The 24,302-nt window shown below is 40.8% G+C and overlaps 6 protein-coding genes and 1 pseudogene across 7 annotated transcripts; all 7 read left to right on the plus strand.

Moving 5' to 3' along the window:
- Positions 1-471: 471 nt before the first annotated feature.
- LOC128437871 (granzyme A-like) lies at positions 472-2,272 on the plus strand (annotated as a pseudogene).
- A 1,159-nt stretch (positions 2,273-3,431) lies between these two features.
- Positions 3,432-5,822, plus strand: LOC128437870 (granzyme A-like). Its single transcript, XM_053420165.1, has 5 exons — positions 3,432-3,593; positions 3,672-3,813; positions 4,024-4,162; positions 4,267-4,542; positions 4,638-5,822. Exons 1-5 carry the CDS (start codon positions 3,530-3,532, stop codon positions 4,794-4,796), a joined length of 780 nt encoding a protein of 259 aa, XP_053276140.1. The 5' UTR covers positions 3,432-3,529; the 3' UTR covers positions 4,797-5,822.
- Positions 5,823-7,054: 1,232 nt separating this feature from the next.
- LOC128437865 (granzyme K) lies at positions 7,055-11,944 on the plus strand. Its single transcript, XM_053420158.1, has 6 exons — positions 7,055-7,215; positions 7,294-7,435; positions 7,646-7,784; positions 7,889-8,164; positions 8,260-8,430; positions 11,519-11,944. The coding sequence occupies exons 1-5, from the start codon at positions 7,152-7,154 to the stop codon at positions 8,416-8,418; spliced, it is 780 nt and encodes a 259-aa protein (XP_053276133.1). The 5' UTR covers positions 7,055-7,151; the 3' UTR covers positions 8,419-8,430; positions 11,519-11,944.
- LOC128437864 (granzyme K) lies at positions 9,823-11,944 on the plus strand. Its single transcript, XM_053420157.1, has 5 exons — positions 9,823-9,961; positions 10,050-10,191; positions 10,688-10,835; positions 10,940-11,215; positions 11,311-11,944. Exons 1-5 carry the CDS (start codon positions 9,898-9,900, stop codon positions 11,458-11,460), a joined length of 780 nt encoding a protein of 259 aa, XP_053276132.1. The 5' UTR covers positions 9,823-9,897; the 3' UTR covers positions 11,461-11,944.
- A 328-nt stretch (positions 11,945-12,272) lies between these two features.
- Positions 12,273-14,599, plus strand: LOC128437868 (granzyme A). 2 transcript variants are annotated; one of them, XM_053420163.1, is made up of 5 exons: positions 12,273-12,439; positions 12,518-12,659; positions 12,870-12,930; positions 13,113-13,388; positions 13,484-14,599. In XM_053420163.1, exons 1-5 carry the CDS (start codon positions 12,376-12,378, stop codon positions 13,640-13,642), a joined length of 702 nt encoding a protein of 233 aa, XP_053276138.1. In that variant the 5' UTR covers positions 12,273-12,375; the 3' UTR covers positions 13,643-14,599. The 2 variants fall into 2 exon arrangements, with proteins under 2 accessions (XP_053276138.1, XP_053276136.1); XM_053420161.1 differs by having other exon boundaries at positions 12,274-12,439; positions 12,870-13,008.
- A 1,295-nt stretch (positions 14,600-15,894) lies between these two features.
- LOC128437867 (granzyme K) lies at positions 15,895-18,092 on the plus strand. The gene is made up of 5 exons (XM_053420160.1): positions 15,895-16,055; positions 16,144-16,285; positions 16,782-16,929; positions 17,034-17,309; positions 17,405-18,092. The coding sequence occupies exons 1-5, from the start codon at positions 15,992-15,994 to the stop codon at positions 17,552-17,554; spliced, it is 780 nt and encodes a 259-aa protein (XP_053276135.1). The 5' UTR covers positions 15,895-15,991; the 3' UTR covers positions 17,555-18,092.
- A 2,709-nt stretch (positions 18,093-20,801) lies between these two features.
- On the plus strand, positions 20,802-23,006 carry LOC128437866 (granzyme K-like). Its single transcript, XM_053420159.1, has 5 exons — positions 20,802-20,955; positions 21,036-21,177; positions 21,696-21,843; positions 21,948-22,223; positions 22,319-23,006. Exons 1-5 carry the CDS (start codon positions 20,892-20,894, stop codon positions 22,466-22,468), a joined length of 780 nt encoding a protein of 259 aa, XP_053276134.1. The 5' UTR covers positions 20,802-20,891; the 3' UTR covers positions 22,469-23,006.
- Positions 23,007-24,302: the final 1,296 nt, after the last annotated feature.

Here is a 24,302-nt window from a genome sequence, read left to right on the forward strand (position 1 = left end):
TTCATTGATGAGTTCTGTTCATTGGAAGATTATTAAAGAGCATGATGCATATTTTCTTTCAGACACAGAGTTAGTGAAAGTATTACCACTCTCTTACATATACAATAAAGGTGAAGCTACAATCAGCTGCTAATTATCTTATCCAGTATAAAGACTATAGGAACCATGCCTAATGCTCATTGATTCGTTTTTCATATTTGGTTGCTATTTTATAAGCTGTTAGTGTTATGTGCCTGTTTTGCGATTACATTTTTTGTACTGATTAAAAAAACTGCATCACTTATAGTCTCCATCCGACCTGATGAGCGGTAAATGATAACAGCAGTTACCACAGACTTCTGCACAGAGATGGTGGACATCAGTTCTCATGTCAAGATTGTGTCCAATACGCTGACTCATGATTTTCCATGGTCCGACCACATCCTTTGACTTTAGGACATAAAGACGAGTGTGAGCACTGAGGGGGGGGCTTCAGTGCATCTTACTATCACATCAGAGAGAGAGAAAAGAAGACATGTCCTGCCTGGGGGCTTTCACCGGTCTCTTCTCCTGCATGGTCCTCCTCATTGTCCACTCAAGTGAGTTGAATATTTCGGATTTAAATATTTCAGTTACTACTTTTTCTATATATTTGTTTCCAATGCATCATCTGAATTTTGGTTTTAGGTGATGGCTCTGAGATTATCAGAGGGAAAGAAGTGAAGCCCCACTCGCTGCCGTACATGGCCCTGCTTCAGACAACCACACCAGTATGTGGAGGGATACTGATCGATAAATCATGGGTCCTGACTGCTGCCCACTGTAAAGAGTGTGTTACCATAATTACAACATTTCAGAACATGATCACTGTAATACGATCAATCTAATGAGGCAAAGATTCTCCGACTGTATATATTCTGTTATATATCAGCGTGCAGAACAGTTATGTGAATTCTAATCAAACACAAAACTGTGTTTTTGCTCTTGCAGCATTGAGACCGTGTGGCTGGGGGTGCACTCCATCAAGGCAAATGAAGACAATTCCAGGCAGGTCATAAAGGTTCAGAAGCGTTTTCCACATCCCTGCTATGATAACGTTACAAGGGACAATGACCTCATGTTGCTCAAGGTAAAATAACATTACAGCATCAATGTTAATGAATAAATGGAACAATCAGCCAATATATGTGAAGAGAGTCAGTATTAATACATTTTGTTCTTTACTTAATTCAGCTTGGTAAATCTGTGAAGAAAACCAAGACGGTGAAGTATCTTAAGTTGGGTGATGCCATCAGAGAACCGGCAGCTGGGACCAGCTGCATGGTGGCAGGATGGGGCAAAACAAATAACAGAGCTACGAAAATGTCCAACGTCTTGATATCCGTCAATGTGACTGTGATCGACAGAGTGAAGTGTAACTCTGCTGAATATTACAACTGCAAACCTGTGATCACCAGTGGCATGATATGTGCCGGTTCAACTGTGGAAGAATAGAGCTGACACTTGTCAGGTAAGTAACAGTGAATGTTTGTCTAAAGGGATTTAACTGCCGTCCCTCCTGTCAGTGTCTGGACTGCCTGTCAGTGACTGTGGTTTTCTCTGTAGGGGGATTCAGGAGGCCCACTGGTGTGCAGCGGAGGGCTGGTTGGAGTCACCTTTTACGGAAAAGGGTGTGGCCGGATTCACAAGCCAGGAGTGTACTCGTATCTCACAGAGGAAAAACTCAAATGGATCAAAGATACAATGATGATGTAATGAGCACTCGCTGTGAGGGATTTTGTATTTGCAACCATGTTAATCAATTCTATGTGAGGTGATACGAGGGAGATTTCTGTTTCTACTGCTATAAAACAAGCCAAGTTGATTTTATTTTACAATCTAAACTGGAGAGACACGTGTTTATCATGACAGCAAATCGCCAAAGGGACATTATTGAGTCCTTCAACCAGACTGATTCATCACTTCCTGCATCAAGAGCCTAATTTGAAACTGAGGCTTCAGCTCAAGTCTTGTGGGAAAAAAGTGTTGTAATAAAGATAAATTCTGGGCCATGATGTTTTACTTAATCATCAGTGATCCATGTTCTTATACTGTGTTAAAACCCCACACCAACATTTCTGTCATCATAGAGGCAGAGGCCGAAATAAAGAGGGCACATGGTCTGTCTCTCTTTCTCTCTCAGCTTTTCTTTCTCTCAGCTGACTCTTTTACGTTTCGTTCTCCCTCCCAGTGCCGTGTTTTCTCTGGTTTCAGGGTCCTAAGATCAGTGTTCAAATAAAAACAAATCATTGTATATGTTGTGTTTTCTTTCTCTTACTCTTCTTCAGGTCATCTGTAGTTGTACTCCTTCTGAATAAAGGTTTAAATTAATATTCACATTTACAAACACCAGCAAGGACTTTATTATCGAGGTGATGTTTTAAATAAGATGAAGGTCTCTTGGAGGTGAGTCATGACAAGAGAGTGAGAATCACATGAGGCGAGAAGAAGAGGAGGAAGCCCATGGTGCTGGAGATGGTGGTGGTTTCAATTAATCAATTAATGAAATAGATTTAAATATATATCTTCCCTTTCTTTCCAAAACTGTCGAGCGAGCTATCTTAAATAAACTCACCTCCTATCTCCACCATAATAACCTTCTTGACCCTCACCAGTCTGGTTTCAAGGCAGGCCACTCAACTGAGACTGCCCTCGCTGCTGTCTCTGAGCAACTTCACACTGCTAGAGCAGCCTCTCTCTCCTCTGTCCTCATCCTTCAAGACATTTCTGCTGCATTTGACACAGTGAACCACCAGATCCTTATCTCCTCCCTTCAGGCCCTGGGTGTCTCTGGCTCTGCTCTCTCCCTGCTCTCATCATACCTCAATGACTGTACTTACCGGGTTACTTGGAGAGGATCTGTGTCTGAACCTTGTCTTCTCACTACTGGGATCCCTCAAGGTTCTGTCCTGGGTCCAGTCCTCTTTTCCCTGTACAACAACTCTTTCATTCACTCACATAGTTTTTTCCTACCATAGCTATGCTGATGACACCCAACTAATCCTCTCTTTACCCCGATCTGAAACACAGGTAGCAGCAGGAATCACTGCCCGTCTGACTGACATCTCTCAGTGGATGTCTGCACAATACGCACCTGTCCAATAAAGGTGAAGCTGCAGTCAGCTGCTAATGATCTTCTCCAGTATAAAAAAAATAGGAACCATGCCTAATGCTCACTGATCAGTTTTTCATATTTGGTTGCTATCCCACAGTTTATTAGCTGTCAGTGTTATGTACCTATTTTACAATTCCATTTTTGTACTGAATAAAAAAACTGCATCACTTATAGTCTCCCCCTGATGAGCGGTAAATGATAACAGCAGTTACCACAGACTTCTGCACAGAGATGGTGGACATCAGTTCTCATGTTAAGATTGCCTCCGTTACACTGACTCATGAGTTTCCATGGTCAGACCACATCCTTTGACTTCAGGACATAAAGACGATTGTGAGCACTGAGGGGGGGCTTCAGTGCATCTTACTATCACATCAGAGAGGGAGAAAAGAAGACATGTCCTGCCTGGGGGCTTTCACTGGTCTCTTCTCCTGCATGGTCCTCCTCATCGTCCACTCAAGTGAGTTGAATATTTTAGAATTAAATATTTCAGCTACTACTTTAATTTGTTTATGCATCATCTGAATTTTGGTTTTAGGTGATGCCTCTGAGATTATCAATGGGAAAGAAGTGAAGCCCCACTCGCTGCCTTATATGGCCCTGCTTCAGACAACTGAACCAGACTGTGGAGGGATACTGATCGATAAATCATGGGTCCTGACTGCTGCCCACTGTAAAAAGTGCGTAACGATAATTACAACATTTCAGAACATGAACCAACAATAATCTTCACTTTCAATGGACAGTGTAAAAGACACTATGTACTGATTAAAATCTAAGAAATTTTACGCGGTTATAGAAAATGCAGCTTTATATTTTTCTCTGATTTATATGCCGATGCAAAGGTTGATTAAATAATATTCCACATTACTATGTTTTTGCTCTTGCAGCATTGAGACCGTGTGGCTGGGGGTGCACTCCATCAAGGCAAATGAAGACAATTCCAGGCAGGTCAGAAAGGTTAAGAAGCGTGTTCCACATCCCTGCTATGATAACGTTACAAAGGTCAATGACATCATGTTGCTCAAGGTAAAATAACATTACAGCATCAATGTTAATGAATAAATGGAACAATCAGCCAATATATGTGAAGAGAGTCAGCATTAATACATTTTGTTCTTTATTTAATTCAGCTTGGCAAATCTGTGAAGGAAACCAAGACGGTGAAGTATTTTAAGTTCGCTGATGCCATCAAGGAACCAGCAGCTGGGACCAGCTGCATGGTGGCAGGATGGGGCCAAACAAACAACAGAGTTAAGAGCATGTCTGACGTCTTGATGTCTGTCAATGTGACTGTGGTCGACAGAGTGAAGTGCAACTCTGCTGAATATTACAACTGTACACCTGTGATCACCAGTGGCATGATATGTGCCGGTTCAGATGGGGAAAATGAAGCTGACTCCTGTGGGGTAAGTAACAGTGAATGTTTGTGTGCAGGGATTTAACTGCCGTCCCTCCTGTCAGTGTCTGGACTGCCTGTCAGTGACTGTGGTTTTCTCTGTAGGGGGATTCAGGAGGCCCACTGGTGTGCAGCGGAGGGCTGGTTGGAGTCACTTCTTTCGGAACAGGGTGTGGCCAGATTGACAAGCCAGGAGTGTACTCGTTTCTCACAGAGGAAAAACTAAAATGGATCAAGAAGACAATGAAGAAGTCTGACATTTAATGAGCACCCGCTGTGATACGAGGGAGATTTCTGCTTCTGCTGCAATAAAACAGGCCAAGTTGATTTAATTTTGAAATCTAAACTGGAGAGACACATGTTTATCATGACAGCAAATCGCCAAAGGGACATTATTGAGTCCTTCAACCAGCGAGATTCACCACTTCCTGTATCAAGAGCCTAATTTGAAACTGAGGCTTCAGCTCAAGTCTTGTGGAAAAAAGTGCTGCAATAAAAATAAATTCTTGGCCGTGATGTTTTATCTAATCCAGTGATTCACAACTGGTGGGTCGTGACCCAAAAGTGGGTTGTGGACCCGTTTTCAGTGAGTCGCGGGCCTTTGCCTGGGCAAAAAAACATTTAAGAAAAAATCCTGTGCTTTTACTTTGAAGGTTGTTTTTTTTTACAGTGGGGTGCCGTCTATTCAAACTCCTTAACAGTAAATTGTATTACCTTGTGCCCCTAAGATGCACTTTTTGGTTTTGAATAAAAATGCAGATAATTGAGTGTGAAAGGGATAAGGTAATCAGAAGAAAAAGCTAATTTTTTGTACTTGAATCTTTTTGAATCAGACTTTTTATTTATTTTATTTTGAGATTGTGGATAAAAGCTGCAACTCAAGACACTGACTGTTTTCCATAGTGCAGTGTAGGTTGTCATAGATTCAGTGAGTGAGTTTCTCAGCTGAAGCTTCATAATTTGAGTCTTATTGAAACTACTTCTCAGTAGTTGGACCTTTTTATTGCATGTTTGTGCATGAAAGCGCTATTGAGTCTTTTAAAACCGGCTGAAGTTATTGAATTGTTATGTATGTTGTATTACCTTGTGTCCTTAAGATGCACTTTTTGGTTTTTAATTAAAATGCAGCTAATTGAGTTTAAAAGGGAATATTTCCCTCTCTAGCATCGCCACCTGCTGGTCGTTTTGGTTTATCATTAAACTTGTTTTATTGTGTTGGCATACTGTGATATTCTGTACTAGCTCAGGTTCAACATGCACCATCTCTTCATTAAATAGTTTCGAAAAGTGGACCTTTTCTTGATTTGGGTCGCGGCTTGTCTTTAAGGGATGATGTTGGGTCCCGAGGCCAGACCAGTTGAGAACCACTGGTCTAATCATGACTGAGCCATGTTCTGTTAAAACCCCACACCAACATTTTATGTAATCATAAAGGCAGAGGCCGAAATAAAGAGGGCACGTTGTCTGTCTGTCTTTCTCTCTCAGCTTTTCTTTCTCTCAGCTGACCCTTTCACGTTTTGGTCTCCTTCCCTGGTTTTCTCTTGTTTCAGGTTCGTAAGATCAGTGTTCACATTAAAACAGATACTTTTTTATTTTATGTTTTCCTTCTCTTATTCTTCTTCAGAATCAGAATCAGAATCAGAATCAGAAAGGATTTATTACCAAGTAGGTTTCACACCTACCTGGAATTTTCTTTGGTAAAAAAGGTGCATTCATTGAACATTCAGGTCATCTGTGGTTCAGATGGTTCCCACAAACCTTCCCAAATATATAATTCAATTCACCAACTTGTAAAGAACATTCCAGCCCTAGTTTGCTCACATTCAAGGTTTGGTTTGAACTTGGGGGAACTTGGGGCCTTGGGTATGATACATTATTGATCTGAGATGGAGATTGGGGTCCCTCCACCCCAATTATTGGTTGATTATCATATTTACTTTTTGCAAATGTCAAGAGAACTCTGCCGTTTTTCAAAAATTGCAGTGCCTCCCTTTTCTGAATAAAGGTTTAAAGTTATTTTCACATTTACAAACACCAACAAGGACTTTATTATCCAGGTGATTGTTAGTGTCTTTGTAGGCAAACTGTGTCAGTAGGAATTAGCTAATGCAGTAAGATTGATGACTTCATTGATGTGTTCTGTTAATTTGAAGATTATTGAACAACATGATGCTTATTTTCATTCAGACACAGAGTTAGTGAAAGTATTACCACTTTCTTACCTGTACAATAAAGGTGAAGCTGATCCAGTATAAAGATTGAACCATGCCTAATGCTCATTGATTAGTTTTTCATATTTGGTTGCTATCCCACATTTTATAAGCCGTTAGTGTTATTTGCCTGTTTTACGTTTACTTTTTTTTACAGATTAAAAAAACTGCAAATCTTATAGTCTCCAGCCGACCTGATGAGCGCTAAATGATAACAGCAGTTACCACAGACTTCTGCACAGAGATGGTGCACATCAGATCTCATGTCAAGATTGCATCCAATTCGCTGACTCATTAATTTCCATGGTCTGACCACATCCTTTGACTTCAGGACATAAAGACGAGTGTGAGCACTGAGGGGGGGCTTCAGTGCATCTCACCATCACATCAGAGAGGGAGAAAAGAAGACATGTCCTGCCTGGGGGCTTTCACCGGTCTCTTCTCCTGCATGGTCCTCCTCATTGTCCACTCATGTGAGTAGAACATTTCTGATTTAAATATTTCAGCTACTACTTTAATTTGTTTATGCATCATCTGAATTTTGGTTTTAGGTGATGGTTCTGAGATTATCAATGGGAAAGAAGTGAAGCCCCACTCGCTGCCTTATATGGCTCTGCTTGAGTCAACTGAACCAGACTGTGGAGGGATACTGATCGATAAATCATGGGTCCTGACTGCTGCCCACTGTAAAAAGTGCGTAACGATAATTACAACATTTCAGAACATGAACCAAAAATAATCTTCACTTTCAATGGACAGTGTAAAAGACACTATGTACTGATTAAAATCTAAGAAATTTTACGCGGTTATAGAAAATGCAGATTTATGTTTTTCTCTGATTTATATGCCGATGCAAAGGTTGATTAAATAATATTCCACATTACTGTGTTTTTGCTCTTGCAGCATTGAGACCGTGTGGCTGGGGGTGCACTCCATCAAGGCAAATGAAAACAATTCCAGGCAGGTCAGAAAGGTTCAGAAGCGTGTTCCACATCCTGGCTATAATTCAGATACAAAGGTCAATGACATCATGTTGCTCAAGGTAAAATAACATTACAGCATCAAAGTTAATGATTAAATGGAACAATCAGCCAATATATGTGAAGAGAGTCAGTATTAATACATATTGTTCTTTACTTAATTCAGCTTAACAAATCTGTGAAGGAAACCAAGACGGTGAAGTGTCTAAAGTTGGGTGATGCAATCAAGGAACCAGCAGCTGGGACCAGCTGCATGGTGGCAGGATGGGGCACTACACACGAGGATTATAAGGAAATGTCCGACGTCTTGATGTCTGTCAATGTGATTGTGGTCAACAGAGTGAAGTGCAACTCTCCTGCATATTACAACAGAGATCCTGTGATCACCAGCAGCATGATATGTGCCGGTTCAGACAGGAAAAATGAAGCTGACTCCTGTGGGGTAAGTAACAGTGAATGTTTGTGTGCAGGGATTTAACTGTCGTCCCTCCTGTCAGTGTCTGGACTGCCTGTCAGTGACTGTGGTTTTCTCTGTAGGGGGATTCAGGAGGCCCACTGATGTGCAGCGGAGGGCTGGTTGGAGTCACTTCTTTCGGAAGAGGGTGTGGCCGGATTCACAAGCCAGGAGTGTACTCGTTTCTCACAGAGGAAAAACTAAAATGGATCAAGAAGACAATGAAGAAGTCTGACATTTAATGAGCACCCGCTGTGCTTCATAATTTGAGTCTTATTGAAACTACTTCTCAGTAGTTGGACCTTTTTATTGCATGTTTGTGCATGAAAGCGCTATTGAGTCTTTTAAAACCGGCTGAAGTTATTGAATTGTTATGTATGTTGTATTACCTTGTGTCCTTAAGATGCACTTTTTGGTTTTTAATTAAAATGCAGCTAATTGAGTTTAAAAGGGAATATTTCCCTCTCTAGCATCGCCACCTGCTGGTCGTTTTGGTTTATCATTAAACTTGTTTTATTGTGTTGGCATACTGTGATATTCTGTACTAGCTCAGGTTCAACATGCACCATCTCTTCATTAAATAGTTTCGAAAAGTGGACCTTTTCTTGATTTGGGTCGCGGCTTGTCTTTAAGGGATGATGTTGGGTCCCGAGGCCAGACCAGTTGAGAACCACTGGTCTAATCATGACTGAGCCATGTTCTGTTAACTGTGTTCTGTCTTATTTTTCTTCAGAATCAGAATCACAATCAGAATCAAAAAGGATTTATTGCCAAGTAGGTTTCACACCTACCTGGAATTTTCTTTGGTAAAAAAGGTGCATTCATTGAACATTCAGGTCATCTGTAGTTCAGATGGTTCCCACAAACCTTCTCAAACGTATAATTCAATTCAACAACTTGCTAAGAACATTCCAGCCCTAGTTTGCTCACATTCAAGGTTTGGTTTGAACTTGGGGGAACTTGGAGCCCTGGTTATGATACATTATTGATCTGAGATGGAGATTGGGGGCCCTCCCCCCCAATTATTGGTTGATTATCATATTTACTTTTTGCAAATGTCAAGAGAACTCTGCCGTTTTTCAAAAATTGCAGTGCCTCCCTTTTCTGAATAAAGGTTTAAAGTTATTTTTACATTTACAAACACCAACAAGGACTTTATTATCCAGATGATTGTTAGTGTCTTTGTAGGCAAACTGTGTCAGTAGGAATTAGCTAATGCAGTAAGATTGATGACTTGATTGATGTGTTCTTTTCATCTGAAGATTATTGAACAACATGATGCTTATTTTCATTCAGACACATAGTTAGTGAAAGTATTACCACTTTCTTACCTGTACAATAAAGGTGAAGCTGATCCAGTATAAAGATTGAACCATGCCTAATGCTCATTGATTAGTTTTTCATATTTGGTTGCTATCCCACATTTTATAAGCCGTTAGTGTTATGTACCTGTTTTACAATTACATTTTTGTACAGATTAAAAAAACTGCATCACTTATAGTCTCCAGCCGACCTGATGAGCGCTAAATGATAACAGCAGTTACCACAGACTTCTGCACAGAGATGGTGCACATCAGATCTCATGTCAAGATTGCATCCAATTCGCTGAATTTGCTTTGTCAGACCACATCCTTTGACTTCAGGACATAAAGACGAGTGTGAGCACTGATGGGGGGCTTCAGTGCATCTCACCATCACATCAGAGAGGGAGAAAAGAAGACATGTCCTGCCTGGGGGCTTTCACCGGTCTCTTCTCCTGCATGGTCCTCCTCATTGTCCACTCAAGTGAGTAGAACATTTCTGATTTAAATATTTCAGTTACTACTTTTTCTTTTTCATGATTTTTAATATACCATCTGAACTTTGGTTTTAGGTGATGGCTCTGAGATTATCAATGGGACAGAAGTGAAGCCCCACTCGCTGCCGTACATGGCCCTGCTTCAGAGTCCCAAACAATTTTGTGGAGGAATACTGATCGATAAATCATGGGTCCTGACTGCTGCCCACTGTATGAAGTGTGTAACCATAATTACAACATTTCAGAACATGCGCTAACAAAAATCTTCATTTACAAAAGACACTGTAAAAGACATTATGTACTCATTAAAATCTAAGAAATGTTAATGTGGTTATAGAAAAGGAAGCAAATGTGTTAGATAAAATAATATGTTAACAAGATCTGAATGCATGAACTAATTATGACTTAATCACAGTTACTTTATGATACTGGACGCACATGATCACTGTAATAAGATCAATCTAATGAGGCATATACTCTCCCACTCTATATATCCTGTTTACATACTAGTTCATTTGTGTTTCCTTGCACTTATAAGTATAACATGTTCACTTATCATCACTTTGATGATGTCTATTTCTGACTGTCCACTTTGCTGCCGTCCTTGTTGAGGGACTAAGAAGGATTATCTTATCTTATCTTATCTAAAAACACTTTAAATATCAGCGTGCGGAACAGTTACGTGGATTGTAATGAAACATACTGTGATTTAGGGGTTCCAATATTGAGACCGTGCGGCTGGGGGTGCACTCCATCAAGGCAAATGAAGAGAATTCCAGGCAGGTCAGAAAGGATCCAACGCATTTTCCACATCCTGGCTATAATTCAGATACAAAGGTCAATGACCTCATGTTGCTCAAGGTAAAATAACATTAGAGCATCAATGTTAATGAATAAATGGAACAATCAGCCAATATATGTGAAGAGAGTCAGCATTAATTCATTTGGTTCTTTACTTAATTCAGCTTGACGAATCTGTGACTGAAACCGACACGGTGAAGTGTCTTAAGTTGGGTGATGCCATCAGAGAACCAGCAGCTGGGACCAGCTGCATGGTGGCAGGATGGGGCAAAACACACGAGACTGCAAAGGAAATGTCCGACGTCTTGATGTCTGTCAATGTGATTGTGGTCAACAGAGTGAAGTGCAACTCTCCTGCATATTACAACAGCAGACCTGTGATCACCAGTGGCATGATATGTGCCGGTTCAGACGGGGAATATGAAGCTGACACCTGTGGGGTAAGTAACAGTGAATGTTTGTCTGCAGGGATTTAACTGCCGTCCCTCCTGTCAGTGTCTGGACTGCCTGTCAGTGACTGTGGTTTTCTCTGTAGGGGGATTCAGGAGGCCCACTGGTGTGCAGCGGAGGGCTGGTTGGAGTCACTTCTTTCGGTAGAGGGTGTGGCCGGATTCACAATCCAGGAGTGTACACGTATCTCACAGAGGAAAAACTCAAATGGATCAAAGAGAAAATGATGATGTAATGAGCACTCGCTGTGAGGGATTTTGTATTTGCAACCATGTTAATCAATTCTATGTGAGGTGATACGAGGGAGATTTCTGCTTCTGCTGCTATAAAACAAGCCAAGTTGATTCTATTATGAAATCTAAACTGGAGAGACACATGTTTATCATGACAGCAAATCGCCAAAGGGACATTATTGAGTCCTTCAACCAGACAGATTCATCACTTCCTGCATCAAGAGCCTAATTTGAAAGTGAGGCTTCAGCTCAAGTCTTGTGGGAAAAAAGTGTTGTAATAAAGATAAATTCTGGGCCAACATCAACATTTCTGTCGTCATAGAGGCAGAGGCCGAAATAAAGAGGGCACATGGTCTGTCTCTCTTTCTCTCTCAGCTTTTCTTTCTCTCAGCTGACTCTTTTACCTTTCGTTCTCCCTCCCAGCGCCGTGTTTTCTCTGGTTTCAGGGTCCTAAGATCAGTGTTCAAATAAAAACAAATCATTTTATATGTTGTGTTTTCTTTCTCTTACTCTTCTTCAGGTCATCTGTAGTTGTAGTCCTTCTGAATAAAGGTTTAAATTAATATTCACATTTACACTGATTACTTTTTCATATTTGGTTGCTATCCCACAGTTTATTAGCTGTCAGTGTTATGTTCCTATTTTACAATTCCATTTTTGTACTGAATAAAAAAACTGCATCACTTATAGTCTCCCCCTGACCTGATTAGCGGTAAATGATAACAGCAGTTACCACAGACTTCTGCACAGAGATGGTGGACATCAGTTCTCATGTTAAGATTGCGTCCGTTACGCTGACTCATGAGTTTCCATGGTCAGACCACATCCTTTGACTTCAGGACATAAAGACGAGTGTGAGCACTGAGGGGGGGCTTCAGTGCATCTTACTATCACATCAGAGAGAGAGAAAAGAAGACATGTCCTGCCTGGGGGCTTTCACCGGTCTCTTCTCCTGCATGGTCCTCCTCATTGTCCACTCAAGTGAGTAGAACATTTCTGATTTAAATATTTCAGCTACTACTTTAATTTGTTTATGCATCATCTGAATTTTGGTTTTAGGTGATGGTTCTGAGATTATCAATGGGAAAGAAGTGAAGCCCCACTCGCTGCCTTATATGGCCCTGCTTCAGACAACTGAACCAGACTGTGGAGGGATACTGATCGATAAATCATGGGTCCTGACTGCTGCCCACTGTAAAAAGTGCGTAACGATAATTACAACATTTCAGAACATGAACCAAAAATAATCTTCACTTTCAATGGACAGTGTAAAAGACACTATGTACTGATTAAAATCTAAGAAATTTTACGCGGTTATAGAAAATGCAGCTTTATGTTTTTCTCTGATTTATATGCCGATGCAAAGGTTGATTAAATAATATTCCACATTACTGTGTTTTTGCTCTTGCAGCATTGAGACCGTGTGGCTGGGGGTGCACTCCATCAAGGCAAATGAAGACAATTCCAGGCAGGTCAGAAAGGTTAAGAAGCGTGTTCCACATCCCTGCTATGATAACGTTACAAAGGTCAATGACATCATGTTGCTCAAGGTAAAATAACATTAGAGCATCAATGTTAATGAATAAATGGAACAATCAGCCAATATATATGAAGAGAGTCACCATTAATACATTTTCTTCTTTACTTAATTCAGCTTGGCAAATCTGTGAAGGAAACCAAGACGGTGAAGTATCTTAAGTTCGTTGATGCCATCAAGGAACCAGCAGCTGGGACCAGCTGCATGGTGGCAGGATGGGGCCAAACAAACGAGAATGCTAAGGAAATGTTCGACGTCTTGATGTCCGTCAATGTGACTGTGGTCGACAGAGTGAAGTGTAACTCTGCTGAATATTACAACTGCACACCTGTGATCACCAGCAGCATGATATGTGCCGGTTCATACCGGAAAAATGAAGGTGACTCCTGTGGGGTAAGTAACAGTGAATGTTTGTGTGCAGGGATTTAACTGTCGTCCCTCCTGTCAGTGTCTGGACTGCCTGTCAGTGACTGTGGTTTTCTCTGTAGGGGGATTCAGGAGGCCCACTGGTGTGCAGCGGAGGGCTGGTTGGAGTCACTTCTTTCGGAAGAGGGTGTGGCCGGATTCACAAGCCGGGAGTGTACTCGTTTCTCACAGAGGAAAAACTAAAATGGATCAAGAAGACAATGAAGAAGTCTGACATTTAATGAGCACCCGCTGTGATACGATGGAGATTTCTGCTTCTGCTGCACTAAAACAGGCCAAGTTGATTTAATTTTGAAATCTAAACTGGAGAGACACATGTTTATTATGACAGCAAATCGCCAAAGGGACATTATTGAGTCCTTCAACCAGCGAGATTCACCACTTCCTGTATCAAGAGCCTAATTTGAAACTGAGGCTTCAGCTCAAGTCTTGTGGAAAAAAGTGCTGCAATAAAAATAAATTCTTGGCCATGATGTTTTATCTAATCCAGTGATTCACAACTGGTGGGTCGTGACCCAAAAGTGGGTTGTGGACCCGTTTTCAGTGAGTCGCGGGCCTTTGCCTGGGAAAAAAAACATTTAAGAAAAAATCCTGTGCTTTTACTTTGAAGGTTGTTTTTTTTTACAGTGGGGTGCCGTCTATTCAAACTCCTTAACAGTAAATTGTATTACCTTGTGCCCCTAAGATGCACTTTTTGGTTTTGAATAAAAATGCAGATAATTGAGTGTGAAAGGGATAAGGTAATCAGAAGAAAAAGTTAATTTTTTGTACTTGAATCTTTTTGAATCAGACTTTTTATTTATTTTATTTTGAGATTGTGGATAAAAGCTGCAACTCAAGACACTGACTGTTTTCCATAGTGCAGTGTAGGTTGTCATAGATTCAGTGAGTGAGTTTCTCAGCTGAAGCTTCATAATTTGAGTCTTATTGAAACTACTTCTCAGTAGTTGGACCTTTTTATTGCATGTTTGTGCATGAAAGCGCTATTGAGTCTTTTAAAACCGGCTGAAGTTATTGAATTGTTATGTATGTTGTATTACCTTGTGTCCTTAAGATGCACTTTTTGGTTTTTAATTAAAATGCAGCTAATTGAGTTTAAAAGGGAATATTTCCCTCTCTAGCATCGCCACCTGCTGGTCGTTTTGGTTTATCATTAAACTTGTTTTATTGTGTTGGCATACTGTGATATTCTGTACTATCTCAGGTTCAACATGCACCATCTCTTCATTAAATAAATTCGAAAAGTGGAACCTTTTCTTGATTTGCGTCGCGGCTTGTCTTTAAGGGATGATGTTGGGTCCCGAGGCCAGACCAGTTGAGAACCACTGGTCTAATCATGACTGAGCCATGTTCTGTTAAAACCCCACACCAACATTTTATGTAGTCATAAAGGCAGAGGCCGAAATAAAGAGGGCACGTTGTCTGTCTGTCTTTCTCTCTCAGCTTTTCTTTCTCTCAGCTGACCCTTTCACGTTTTGGTCTCCTTCCCTGGTTTTCTCTGGTTTCAGGTTCGTAAGATCAGTGTTCACATAAAAACAGATCATTTTTTATATTATGTTTTCCTTCTCTTATTCTTCTTCAGAATCAGAATCACAATCAGAATCAGACAGGATTTATTACCAAGTAGGTTTCACACCTACCTGGAATTTTCTTTGGTAAAAAAGGTGCATTCATTGAACATTCAGGTCATCTGTGGTTCAGATGGTTCCCACAAACCTTCTCAAACGTATAATTCAATTCAACAACTTGCTAAGAACATTCCAGCCCTAGTTTGCTCACATTCAAGGTTTGGTTTGAACTTGGGGGAACTTGGGGCCTTGGTTATGATACATTATTGATCTGAGATGGAGATTGGGGGCCCTCCCCCCCAATTATTGGTTGATTATCATATTTACTTTTTGCAAATGTCAAGAGAACTCTGCCGTTTTTCAAAAATTGCAGTGCCTCTCTTTTCTGAATAAAGGTTTAAAGTTATTTTTACATTTACAAACACCAACAAGGACTTTATTATCCAGATGATTGTTAGTGTCTTTGTAGGCAAACTGTGTCAGTAGGAATTAGCTAATGCAGTAAGATTGATGACTTGATTGATGTGTTCTTTTCATCTGAAGATTATTGAACAACATGATGCTTATTTTCATTCAGACACATAGTTAGTGAAAGTATTACCACTTTCTTACCTGTACAATAAAGGTGAAGCTGATCCAGTATAAAGATTGAACCATGCCTAATGCTCATTGATTAGTTTTTCATATTTGGTTGCTATCCCACATTTTATAAGCCGTTAGTGTTATGTGCCTGTTTTACAATTACATTTTTGTACAGATTAAAAAAACTGCATCACTTATAGTCTCCAGCCGACCTGATGAGCGCTAAATGATAACAGCAGTTACCACAGACTTCTGCACAGAGATGGTGCACATCAGATCTCATGTCAAGATTGCATCCAATTCGCTGAATTTGCTTTGTCCGACCACATCCTTTGACTTCAGGACATAAAGACGAGTGTGAGCACTGAGGGGGGGCTTCAGTGCATCTCACCATCACATCAGAGAGGGAGATAAGAAGACATGTCCTGCCTGGGGGCTTTCACCGGTCTCTTCTCCTGCATGGTCCTCCTCATTGTCCACTCAAGTGAGTAGAACATTTCTGATTTAAATATTTCAGTTACTACTTTTTCTTTTTCATGATTTTTAATATACCATCTGAACTTTGGTTTTAGGTGATGGCTCTAAGATTATCAATGGGACAGAAGTGAAGCCCCACTCGCTGCCGTACATGGCCCTGCTTCAGAGTCCCAAACAATTTTGTGGAGGGATACTGATCGATAAATCATGGGTCCTGACTGCTGCCCACTGTATGAAGTGTGTTACCATAATTACAACATTTCAGAACATGCGCTAACAAAAATCTTCATTTCCAACAGACACTGTAAAAGACATTATGTACTCATTAAAATCTAAGAAATGTTAATGTGGTTATAGAAAAGGAAGCAAATGTGTTAGATAAAATAATATGTTAACAAGATCTGAATGCATGAACTAATTATGACTTAATCACAGTTACTTTATGATACTGGATGCACATGATCACTGTAATAAGATCAATCTAATGAGGCATATACTCTCCCACTCTATATATCCTGTTTACATACTAGTTCATTTGTGTTTCCTTGCACTTATAAGTATAACATGTTCACTTATCATCACTTTGATGATGTCTATTTCTGACTGTCCACTTTGCTGCCGTCCTTGTTGAGGGACTAAGAAGGATTATCTTATCTTATCTTATCTAAAAACACTTTAAATATCAGCTTGCGGAACAGTTACGTGGATTGTAATGAAACATACTGTGATTTAGGGGTTCCAATATTGAGACCGTGCGGCTGGGGGTGCACTCCATCAAGGCAAATGAAGAGAATTCCAGGCAGGTCAGAAAGGATCCAACGCATTTTCCACATCCTGGCTATAATTCAGATACAAAGGTCAATGACCTCATGTTGCTCAAGGTAAAATAACATTAGAGCATCAATGTTAATGAATAAATGGAACAATCAGCCAATATATGTGAAGAGAGTCAGTATTAATTCATTTAGTTCTTTACTTAATTCAGCTTGACGAATCTGTGACTGAAACCGACACGGTGAAGTGTCTTAAGTTGGGTGATGCCATCAGAGATCCAGCAGCTGGGACCAGCTGCATGGTGGCAGGATGGGGCAAAACACACGAGAATGCTAAGGAAATGTCCGACGTCTTGATGTCCGTCAATGTGACTGTGGTCGACAGAGTGAAGTGCAACTCTCCTGCATATTACAACAGCAGACCTGTGATCACCAGTGGCATGATATGTGCCGGTTCAGACGGGGAATATGAAGCTGACACCTGTGGGGTAAGTAACAGTGAATGTTTGTCTGCAGGGATTTAACTGCCGTCCCTCCTGTCAGTGTCTGGACTGCCTGTCAGTGACTGTGGTTTTCTCTGTAGGGGGATTCAGGAGGCCCACTGGTGTGCAGCGGAGTGCTGGTTGGAGTCACTTCTTTCGGTAGAGGGTGTGGCCGGATTCACAATCCAGGAGTGTACACGTATCTCACAGAGGAAAAACTCAAATGGATCAAAGAGAAAATGATGATGTAATGAGCACTCGCTGTGAGGGATTTTGTATTTGCAACCATGTTAATCAATTCTATGTGAGGTGATACGAGGGAGATTTCTGCTTCTGCTGCTATAAAACAAGCCAAGTTGATTCTATTATGAAATCTAAACGGGAGAGACACGTGTTTATCATGACAGCAAATCGCCAAAGGGACATTATTGAGTCTTTCAACCAGACAGATTCATCACTTCCTGCATCAAGAGCCTAATTTGAAACTGAGGCTTCAGCTCAAGTCTTGTGGGAAAAAAGTGTTGTAATAAAGATAAATTCTGGGCCATGATGTTTTACTTAATCATCAGTGATCCATGTTCTTATACTGTGTTAAAACCCCACACCAACATTTCTGTCATCATAGAGGCAGAGGCCGAAATAAAGAGGGCACATGGTCTGTCTCTCTTTCTCTCTCAGCTTTTCTTTCTGTCAGCTGACTCTTTTATGTTTTGTTCTCCCTCCCAGTGCCGTGTTTTCTCTGGTTTCAGGGTCCTAAGATCAGTGTTCAAATAAAAACAAATCATTGTATATGTTGTGTTGTCTTTCTCTTACTTTTCTTCAGGTCATCTGTAGTTCACAAAAAATGTAACTATCATATTTACATTTTCAAAAGTCCAGAGAACTCAGCCATTTTATAAAATTGCCGATCCTCTCCTTCTGAATAAATTAATATTCACATTTACAAACACCGACAAGAACTGTATTATCCAGGTGATGTTTTAAATAAGATGAAGCTCTCTTGGAGGTGAGTCATGACAAGACAGTGAGAATCACATGAGGCGAGAAGAAGAGGAGGAAGCCCATGGTGCTGGAGATGGGGGGTGGGGGGGGGGGGGGGTGCAGCAGGTATTCAGTACAACTTCCTTCCACCAAGTTGTTGTATTGTTCTTGTTCATATTGAATTCAAAGTTCAAACATTAACAGTTATTAACAAAGTATGTGCATTACATTAGCACTGTGAGTTCAACAAAGCTGCTTGGCAAAATGTTCTCTGAATAGTTTTTTTTATTTCTGATCTGATTTGAACTTTAGCCATTTTTTTATCAAATAAAGCCTCATAGCTTTTATTTAATTTCAAAATTATTTTCAACCCTGTTATAAAAATGATAAAGATCTCCACTCAGCTAGCCCTTGAGTCAAGAAATGAAATAGATTTTATAAACATCTTCCGTTTCTTTACTAAACTGTCGAGCGAGCTATCTTTAATCAACTCTCCTCCTATCGCCACCATAATAACCTTCTTGACCCTCACCAGTCTGGTTTCAAGACAGGCCACTCAACTGAGACTGCCCTCGCTGCTGTCTCTGAGCAACTTCACACTGCTAGAGCAGCCTCTCTCTCCTCTGTTCTCATCCTTCTAGACATTTCTGCTGCATTTGACACAGTGAACCACCAGATCCTTATCTCCTCCCTTCAGGCCCTGGGTCTCTGTGGCTCTGCTCTCTCCCTGCTCTCATCATACCTCAATGACTGTACTTACCGGGTTATATGGAGAGGATCTGTGTCTGAACCTTGTCCTCTCACTACTGGGGTCCCTCAAGGTTCTGTCCTGGGTCCCCTCCTCTTCTCCCTGCACAACCACTCTGTCATTCACTCACATAGCTTCTCTTACCATCGCTATGCTGATGACACCCAACTAATCCTCTCTCTTCCCCAATCTGAAACACAGGTAGCAGCACGAATCTCTGCCCGTCTGACTGACATCTCTCAGTGGATGTCCGCACACAACCTGAAAATATACGTTGACAAGACTGAACTACTTTTCCTTCCAGGGAAAGACTCTCCCACCCACGACCTGACTATTACCTTTGACAACTCTGTGTCAGCCCCCACCCAGACTGCTAGGAACTGTAATGGAGAAATTCACTGATCAATGTCTCACTTCTGTTCTGATCTTCATCTGTGCAACTGTGTGCTGGGTTTGATTCATCTTTCTGTAGCAGTGATACCAGACAGCAGATATTTCCCATCTGCTTCCTGTTTTGTTTCCTGTTTATCACATTGTATGAACACCTTCCTTTTTAACTTCTAGTGGTTGCACTCTGAGCCATGTTGCTGACTGTGTAACCCTCTGCAAACCTAATAATTAAGACCCGATCCGGTCTCGAGTCCAGGCTACATCCAGGACATGGTCAAACGTTTCAACCCAGCCCGTTCACTCCGCTCTGCATCTGCCAATCGGCTCGTTGCTCCCTCACCACGAGCTAAACACTCAACAAAATCATGACTGTTTGCTGTCCTGCCTCCTAACTGGTGGAATGAGCTCCCCGATGACATAAGTCTAGCAGAAAGTTTATACATCTTCCGGCGCAAACTAAAAACACACCTCTTCCGACTACACCTTGAATGAAAGTTTAAACTAACAATCTAGTAGCACTTAAATGGCACTTACCTATAGCACTTTGTAGTTTGGCTTTCTTGAACAAAATAATACTTTATTGATTCTTGCTGTTCTTGGTTTGTACCCTCTTGCTTGAATGCACTTTTTGTATGTTGCTTTTAATAAAAGCTTCAGCTAAATGAAATGTAAAACATTTTTTCAGAGAAAGTATTCCTTAGACAAATATTGCCGTTCTCACCTTCACCTTAAGATTTGTTTGGTTTTATATCCGTGGTGTATTTGGGATATTTTAAGTAGAAATGTACTGTACCAGAGTTATATTCACTTTCTAAGACCTAGACTTACACTAAAAAGCTGTTTCCCCAGTCATACCCGACAATGTGTAGGTACGGTGTAATCAGAAAGCAATTAGTTAGTGTCTGTGGTGGCAAACTGTGTCAGTAGGAATTAACTAATGCAGTGAGATTGATGACTTGATTGATGTGTTCTGTTCATTTTAAGATTATTAAAGAGCATGATGCTTATTTTCTTTCTGACACATTTAGTGAAAGTATTACCACTCTCTTACCTGTACAATCAAGGTGAAGCTACAATCAGCTGCTAATTATTGTATCCAGTATAAAGACTATAGGAACCATGCCTAATGCTCATTGATTAGTTTTTCATATTTGGTTGCTATTCCACATTTTATAAGCCGTTAGTGTTATGTGCCTGTTTTACAATTACATTTTGGTACTGATTAAAGAAACTGCATCACTTATAGTCTCCACCTGATGAGCGGTAAATGATAACAGCAGTTACCACAGACTTCTGCACAGAGATGGTGCACATCAGATCTCATGTCAAGATTGCATCCAATATGCTGACTCGTGAATTTCCATGGTCTGACCACATCCTTTGACTTCAGGACATAAAGACGAGTGTGAGCACTGAGGGGGGGGATTCAGTGCATCTTACTATCACATCAGAGAGGGAGAAAAGAAGACATGTCCTGCCTGGAGGCTTTCACCGGTCTCTTCTCCTGCATGGTCCTCCTCATTGTCCACTCAGGTGAGTAGAATATTTCTGATTTAAATATTTCAGTTACTACTTTAATTTTTTTAAATGTATCATCTGAACTTTGGTTTTAGGTGATGGCTCTGAGATTATCAATGGGAAAGAAGTGAAGCCCCACTCGCTGCCGTACATGGCCCTGCTTCTGACAACCAGACTAGAGTGTGGAGGGATACTGATCGATAAATCATGGGTCCTGACTGCTGCCCACTGTATGAAGTGCGTTACCCTAATTACAACATTTCAGACTATGTGCCAACAATAATCTTCATTTACAAAAGACATTATGTACTGATTAAAATCTTAAATTAAAATTTTACGTGGTTATAGAAAATTCAGCATTATATTTCCATTGGATTTATTTGCCTTTGCAAATGTGTTAATAAAATAACTGGTTAACATGATCTGAATTCATGAACTAATTATGACTTAATCACAGTTACTTTATGATACTGGACGCACATGATCACTGTGATATGATCAATCTAATGAGGCATATACTCTCTCACTGTATATATTCTATTTACATACTAGTTCATTTGTGTTTCCTTTCACTTATAGGTATAACATGTTCACTTATCATCACTTCACTGGTGTCTATTTCTGACTGTCCTCTTTGCTGCCGTCCTTGTTGAGGGACTAAGAAGGATTATCTTATCTTATCTTATCTAAAAACACTTTAAATATCAGCTTGCGGAACAGTTACGTGGATTGTAATGAAACATACTGTGATTTAGGGGTTCCAATATTGAGACCGTGCGGCTGGGGGTGCACTCCATCAAGGCAAATGAAGAGAATTCCAGGCAGGTCAGAAAGGATCCAACGCATTTTCCACATCCTGGCTATAATTCAGATACAAAGGTCAATGACCTCATGTTGCTCAAGGTAAAATAACATTAGAGCATCAATGTTAATGAATAAATGGAACAATCAGCCAATATATGTGAAGAGAGTCAGTATTAATTCATTTAGTTCTTTACTTAATTCAGCTTGACGAATCTGTGACTGAAACCGACACGGTGAAGTATCTTAAGTTGGGTGATGCCATCAGAGATCCAGCAGCTGGGACCAGCTGCATGGTGGCAGGATGGGGCAAAACACACGAGAATGCTAAGGAAATGTCCGACGTCTTGATGTCCGTCAATGTGACTGTGGTCGACAGAGTGAAGTGCAACTCTCCTGCATATTACAACAGCAGACCTGTGATCACCAGTGGCATGATATGTGCCGGTTCAGACGGGGAATATGAAGCTGACACCTGTGAGGTAAGTAACAGTGAATGTTTGTCTGCAGGGATTTAACTGCCGTCCCTCCTGTCAGTGTCTGGACTGCCTGTCAGTGACTGTGGTTTTCTCTGTAGGGGGATTCAGGAGGCCCACTGGTGTGCAGCGGAGTGCTGGTTGGAGTCACTTCTTTCGGTAGAGGGTGTGGCCGGATTCACAATCCAGGAGTGTACACGTATCTCACAGAGGAAAAACTCAAATGGATCAAAGAGAAAATGATGATGTAATGAGCACTCGCTGTGAGGGATTTTGTATTTGCAACCATGTTAATCAATTCTATGTGAGGTGATACGAGGGAGATTTCTGCTTCTGCTGCTATAAAACAAGCCAAGTTGATTCTATTATGAAATCTAAACGGGAGAGACACGTGTTTATCATGACAGCAAATCGCCAAAGGGACATTATTGAGTCTTTCAACCAGACAGATTCATCACTTCCTGCATCAAGAGCCTAATTTGAAACTGAGGCTTCAGCTCAAGTCTTGTGGGAAAAAAGTGTTGTAATAAAGATAAATTCTGGGCCATGATGTTTTACTTAATCATCAGTGATCCATGTTCTTATACTGTGTTAAAACCCCACACCAACATTTCTGTCATCATAGAGGCAGAGGCCGAAATAAAGAGGGCACATGGTCTGTCTCTCTTTCTCTCTCAGCTTTTCTTTCTCTCAGCTGACTCTTTTATGTTTTGTTCTCCCTCCCAGCGCCGTGTTTTCTCTGGTTTCAGGGTCCTAAGATCAGTGTTCAAATAAAAACAAATCATTGTATATGTTGTGTTGTCTTTCTCTTACTTTTCTTCAGGTCATCTGTAGTTCACAACAAATGTAACTATCATATTTACATTTGCAAAAGTCAAGAGAACTTAGCCATTTTATAAAATTGCAGATCCTCTCCTTCTGAATAAATTAATATTCACATTTACAAACACCGACAAGGACTGTATTATCCAGGTGATGTTTTAAATAAGATGAAGGTCTCTTGGAGGTGAGTCATGACAAGAGAATGAGAATCACATGAGGCGAGAAGAAGAGGAGGAAGCCCATGGTGCTGGAGATGGGGGGTGGGGGGGGGGGGGGGGGTGCAGCAGGTATTCAGTACAACTTCCTTCCACCAAGTTGTTGTATTGTTCTTGTTCATATTGAATTCAAAGTTCAAACATTGACACTTATTAACAAAGTATGTTCATTACATTAGCACTGTGAGTTCAACAAAGCTGTTTGGCAAAATGTTCTCTGAATTTTTTTTTATTACTGATCTGATTTGAACTATAGCCGTTTCTTTTATCAAACAATACCTCATAGCGTTTATTTAATTTCAAAATTATTTTCAACCCTGTTATAAAAATGATAAAGATCTCACCTCAGCTAACCCTTGAGTCAAGAGATGAAATAGATTTTATATACATCTTCCGTTTCTTTACTAAACTGTCGAGCGAGCTATCTTAAATAAACTCACCTCCTATCTCCACCATAGAAACCTTCTTGACCCTCACCAGTCTGGTTTCAAGACAGGCCACTCAACTGAGACTGCCCTCGCTGCTGTCTCTGAGCAACTTCACACTGCTAGAGCAGCCTCTCTCTCCTCTGTCCTCATCCTTCTAGACATTTCTGCTGCATTTGACACAGTGAACCACCAGATCCTTATCTCCTCCCTTCAGGACCTGGGTGTCTCTGGCTCTGCTCTCTCCCTGCTCTCATCATACCTCAATGACTGTACTTACCGGGTTACTTGGAGAGGATCTGTGTCTGAACCTTGTCTTCTCACTACTGGGGTCCCTCAAGGTTCTGTCCTGGGTCCAGTCCTCTTCTCCCTGTACAACAACTCTTTCATTTACTCACATAGTTTTTCCTACCATAGCTATGCTGATGACACCCAACTAATCCTCTCTTTACCCCGATCTGAAACACAGGTAGCAGCAGGAATCACTGCCCGTCTGACTGACATATCTCAGTGGATGTCCGCACAATACGCATCTGTCCAATAAAGGTGAAGCTGCAGTCAGCTGCTAATGATCTTCTCCAGTATAAAGAATATAGGAACCATGCCTAATGCTCACTGATTAG

Source organism: Pleuronectes platessa, chromosome 4 (genome assembly GCF_947347685.1).
Source record: "Pleuronectes platessa chromosome 4, fPlePla1.1, whole genome shotgun sequence".
In the NCBI taxonomy this organism is placed as follows: Eukaryota; Metazoa; Chordata; class Actinopteri; order Pleuronectiformes; family Pleuronectidae; genus Pleuronectes; species Pleuronectes platessa.

Bases quoted from the DNA above. Each gene is read 5' to 3' on its own strand.
- LOC128437865 (XM_053420158.1), top strand. From the start codon at position 7,152: ATGTCCTGCCTGGGGGCTTTCACCGGTCTCTTCTCCTGCATGGTCCTC. The intron at 7,436-7,645 runs GTGCGTAACGAT...TTGCTCTTGCAG, and splicing joins ACTGCTGCCCACTGTAAAAA to CATTGAGACCGTGTGGCTGG. The intron at 7,785-7,888 runs GTAAAATAACAT...TACTTAATTCAG, and splicing joins ATGACATCATGTTGCTCAAG to CTTAACAAATCTGTGAAGGA.
- LOC128437867 (XM_053420160.1), top strand. From the start codon at position 15,992: ATGTCCTGCCTGGGGGCTTTCACCGGTCTCTTCTCCTGCATGGTCCTC. The intron at 16,286-16,781 runs GTGTGTTACCAT...ACTGTGATTTAG, and splicing joins ACTGCTGCCCACTGTATGAA to GGGTTCCAATATTGAGACCG. The intron at 17,310-17,404 runs GTAAGTAACAGT...TTTTCTCTGTAG, and splicing joins ATGAAGCTGACACCTGTGGG to GGGGATTCAGGAGGCCCACT.
- LOC128437866 (XM_053420159.1), top strand. From the start codon at position 20,892: ATGTCCTGCCTGGAGGCTTTCACCGGTCTCTTCTCCTGCATGGTCCTC. The intron at 21,178-21,695 runs GTGCGTTACCCT...ACTGTGATTTAG, and splicing joins ACTGCTGCCCACTGTATGAA to GGGTTCCAATATTGAGACCG. The intron at 21,844-21,947 runs GTAAAATAACAT...TACTTAATTCAG, and splicing joins ATGACCTCATGTTGCTCAAG to CTTGACGAATCTGTGACTGA.
- LOC128437870 (XM_053420165.1), top strand. From the start codon at position 3,530: ATGTCCTGCCTGGGGGCTTTCACTGGTCTCTTCTCCTGCATGGTCCTC. The intron at 3,594-3,671 runs GTGAGTTGAATA...TTTTGGTTTTAG, and splicing joins CCTCCTCATCGTCCACTCAA to GTGATGCCTCTGAGATTATC. The intron at 4,163-4,266 runs GTAAAATAACAT...TATTTAATTCAG, and splicing joins ATGACATCATGTTGCTCAAG to CTTGGCAAATCTGTGAAGGA.
- LOC128437864 (XM_053420157.1), top strand. From the start codon at position 9,898: ATGTCCTGCCTGGGGGCTTTCACCGGTCTCTTCTCCTGCATGGTCCTC. The intron at 9,962-10,049 runs GTGAGTAGAACA...CTTTGGTTTTAG, and splicing joins CCTCCTCATTGTCCACTCAA to GTGATGGCTCTGAGATTATC. The intron at 10,836-10,939 runs GTAAAATAACAT...TACTTAATTCAG, and splicing joins ATGACCTCATGTTGCTCAAG to CTTGACGAATCTGTGACTGA.
- LOC128437868 (XM_053420161.1), top strand. From the start codon at position 12,376: ATGTCCTGCCTGGGGGCTTTCACCGGTCTCTTCTCCTGCATGGTCCTC. The intron at 12,660-12,869 runs GTGCGTAACGAT...TTGCTCTTGCAG, and splicing joins ACTGCTGCCCACTGTAAAAA to CATTGAGACCGTGTGGCTGG. The intron at 13,009-13,112 runs GTAAAATAACAT...TACTTAATTCAG, and splicing joins ATGACATCATGTTGCTCAAG to CTTGGCAAATCTGTGAAGGA.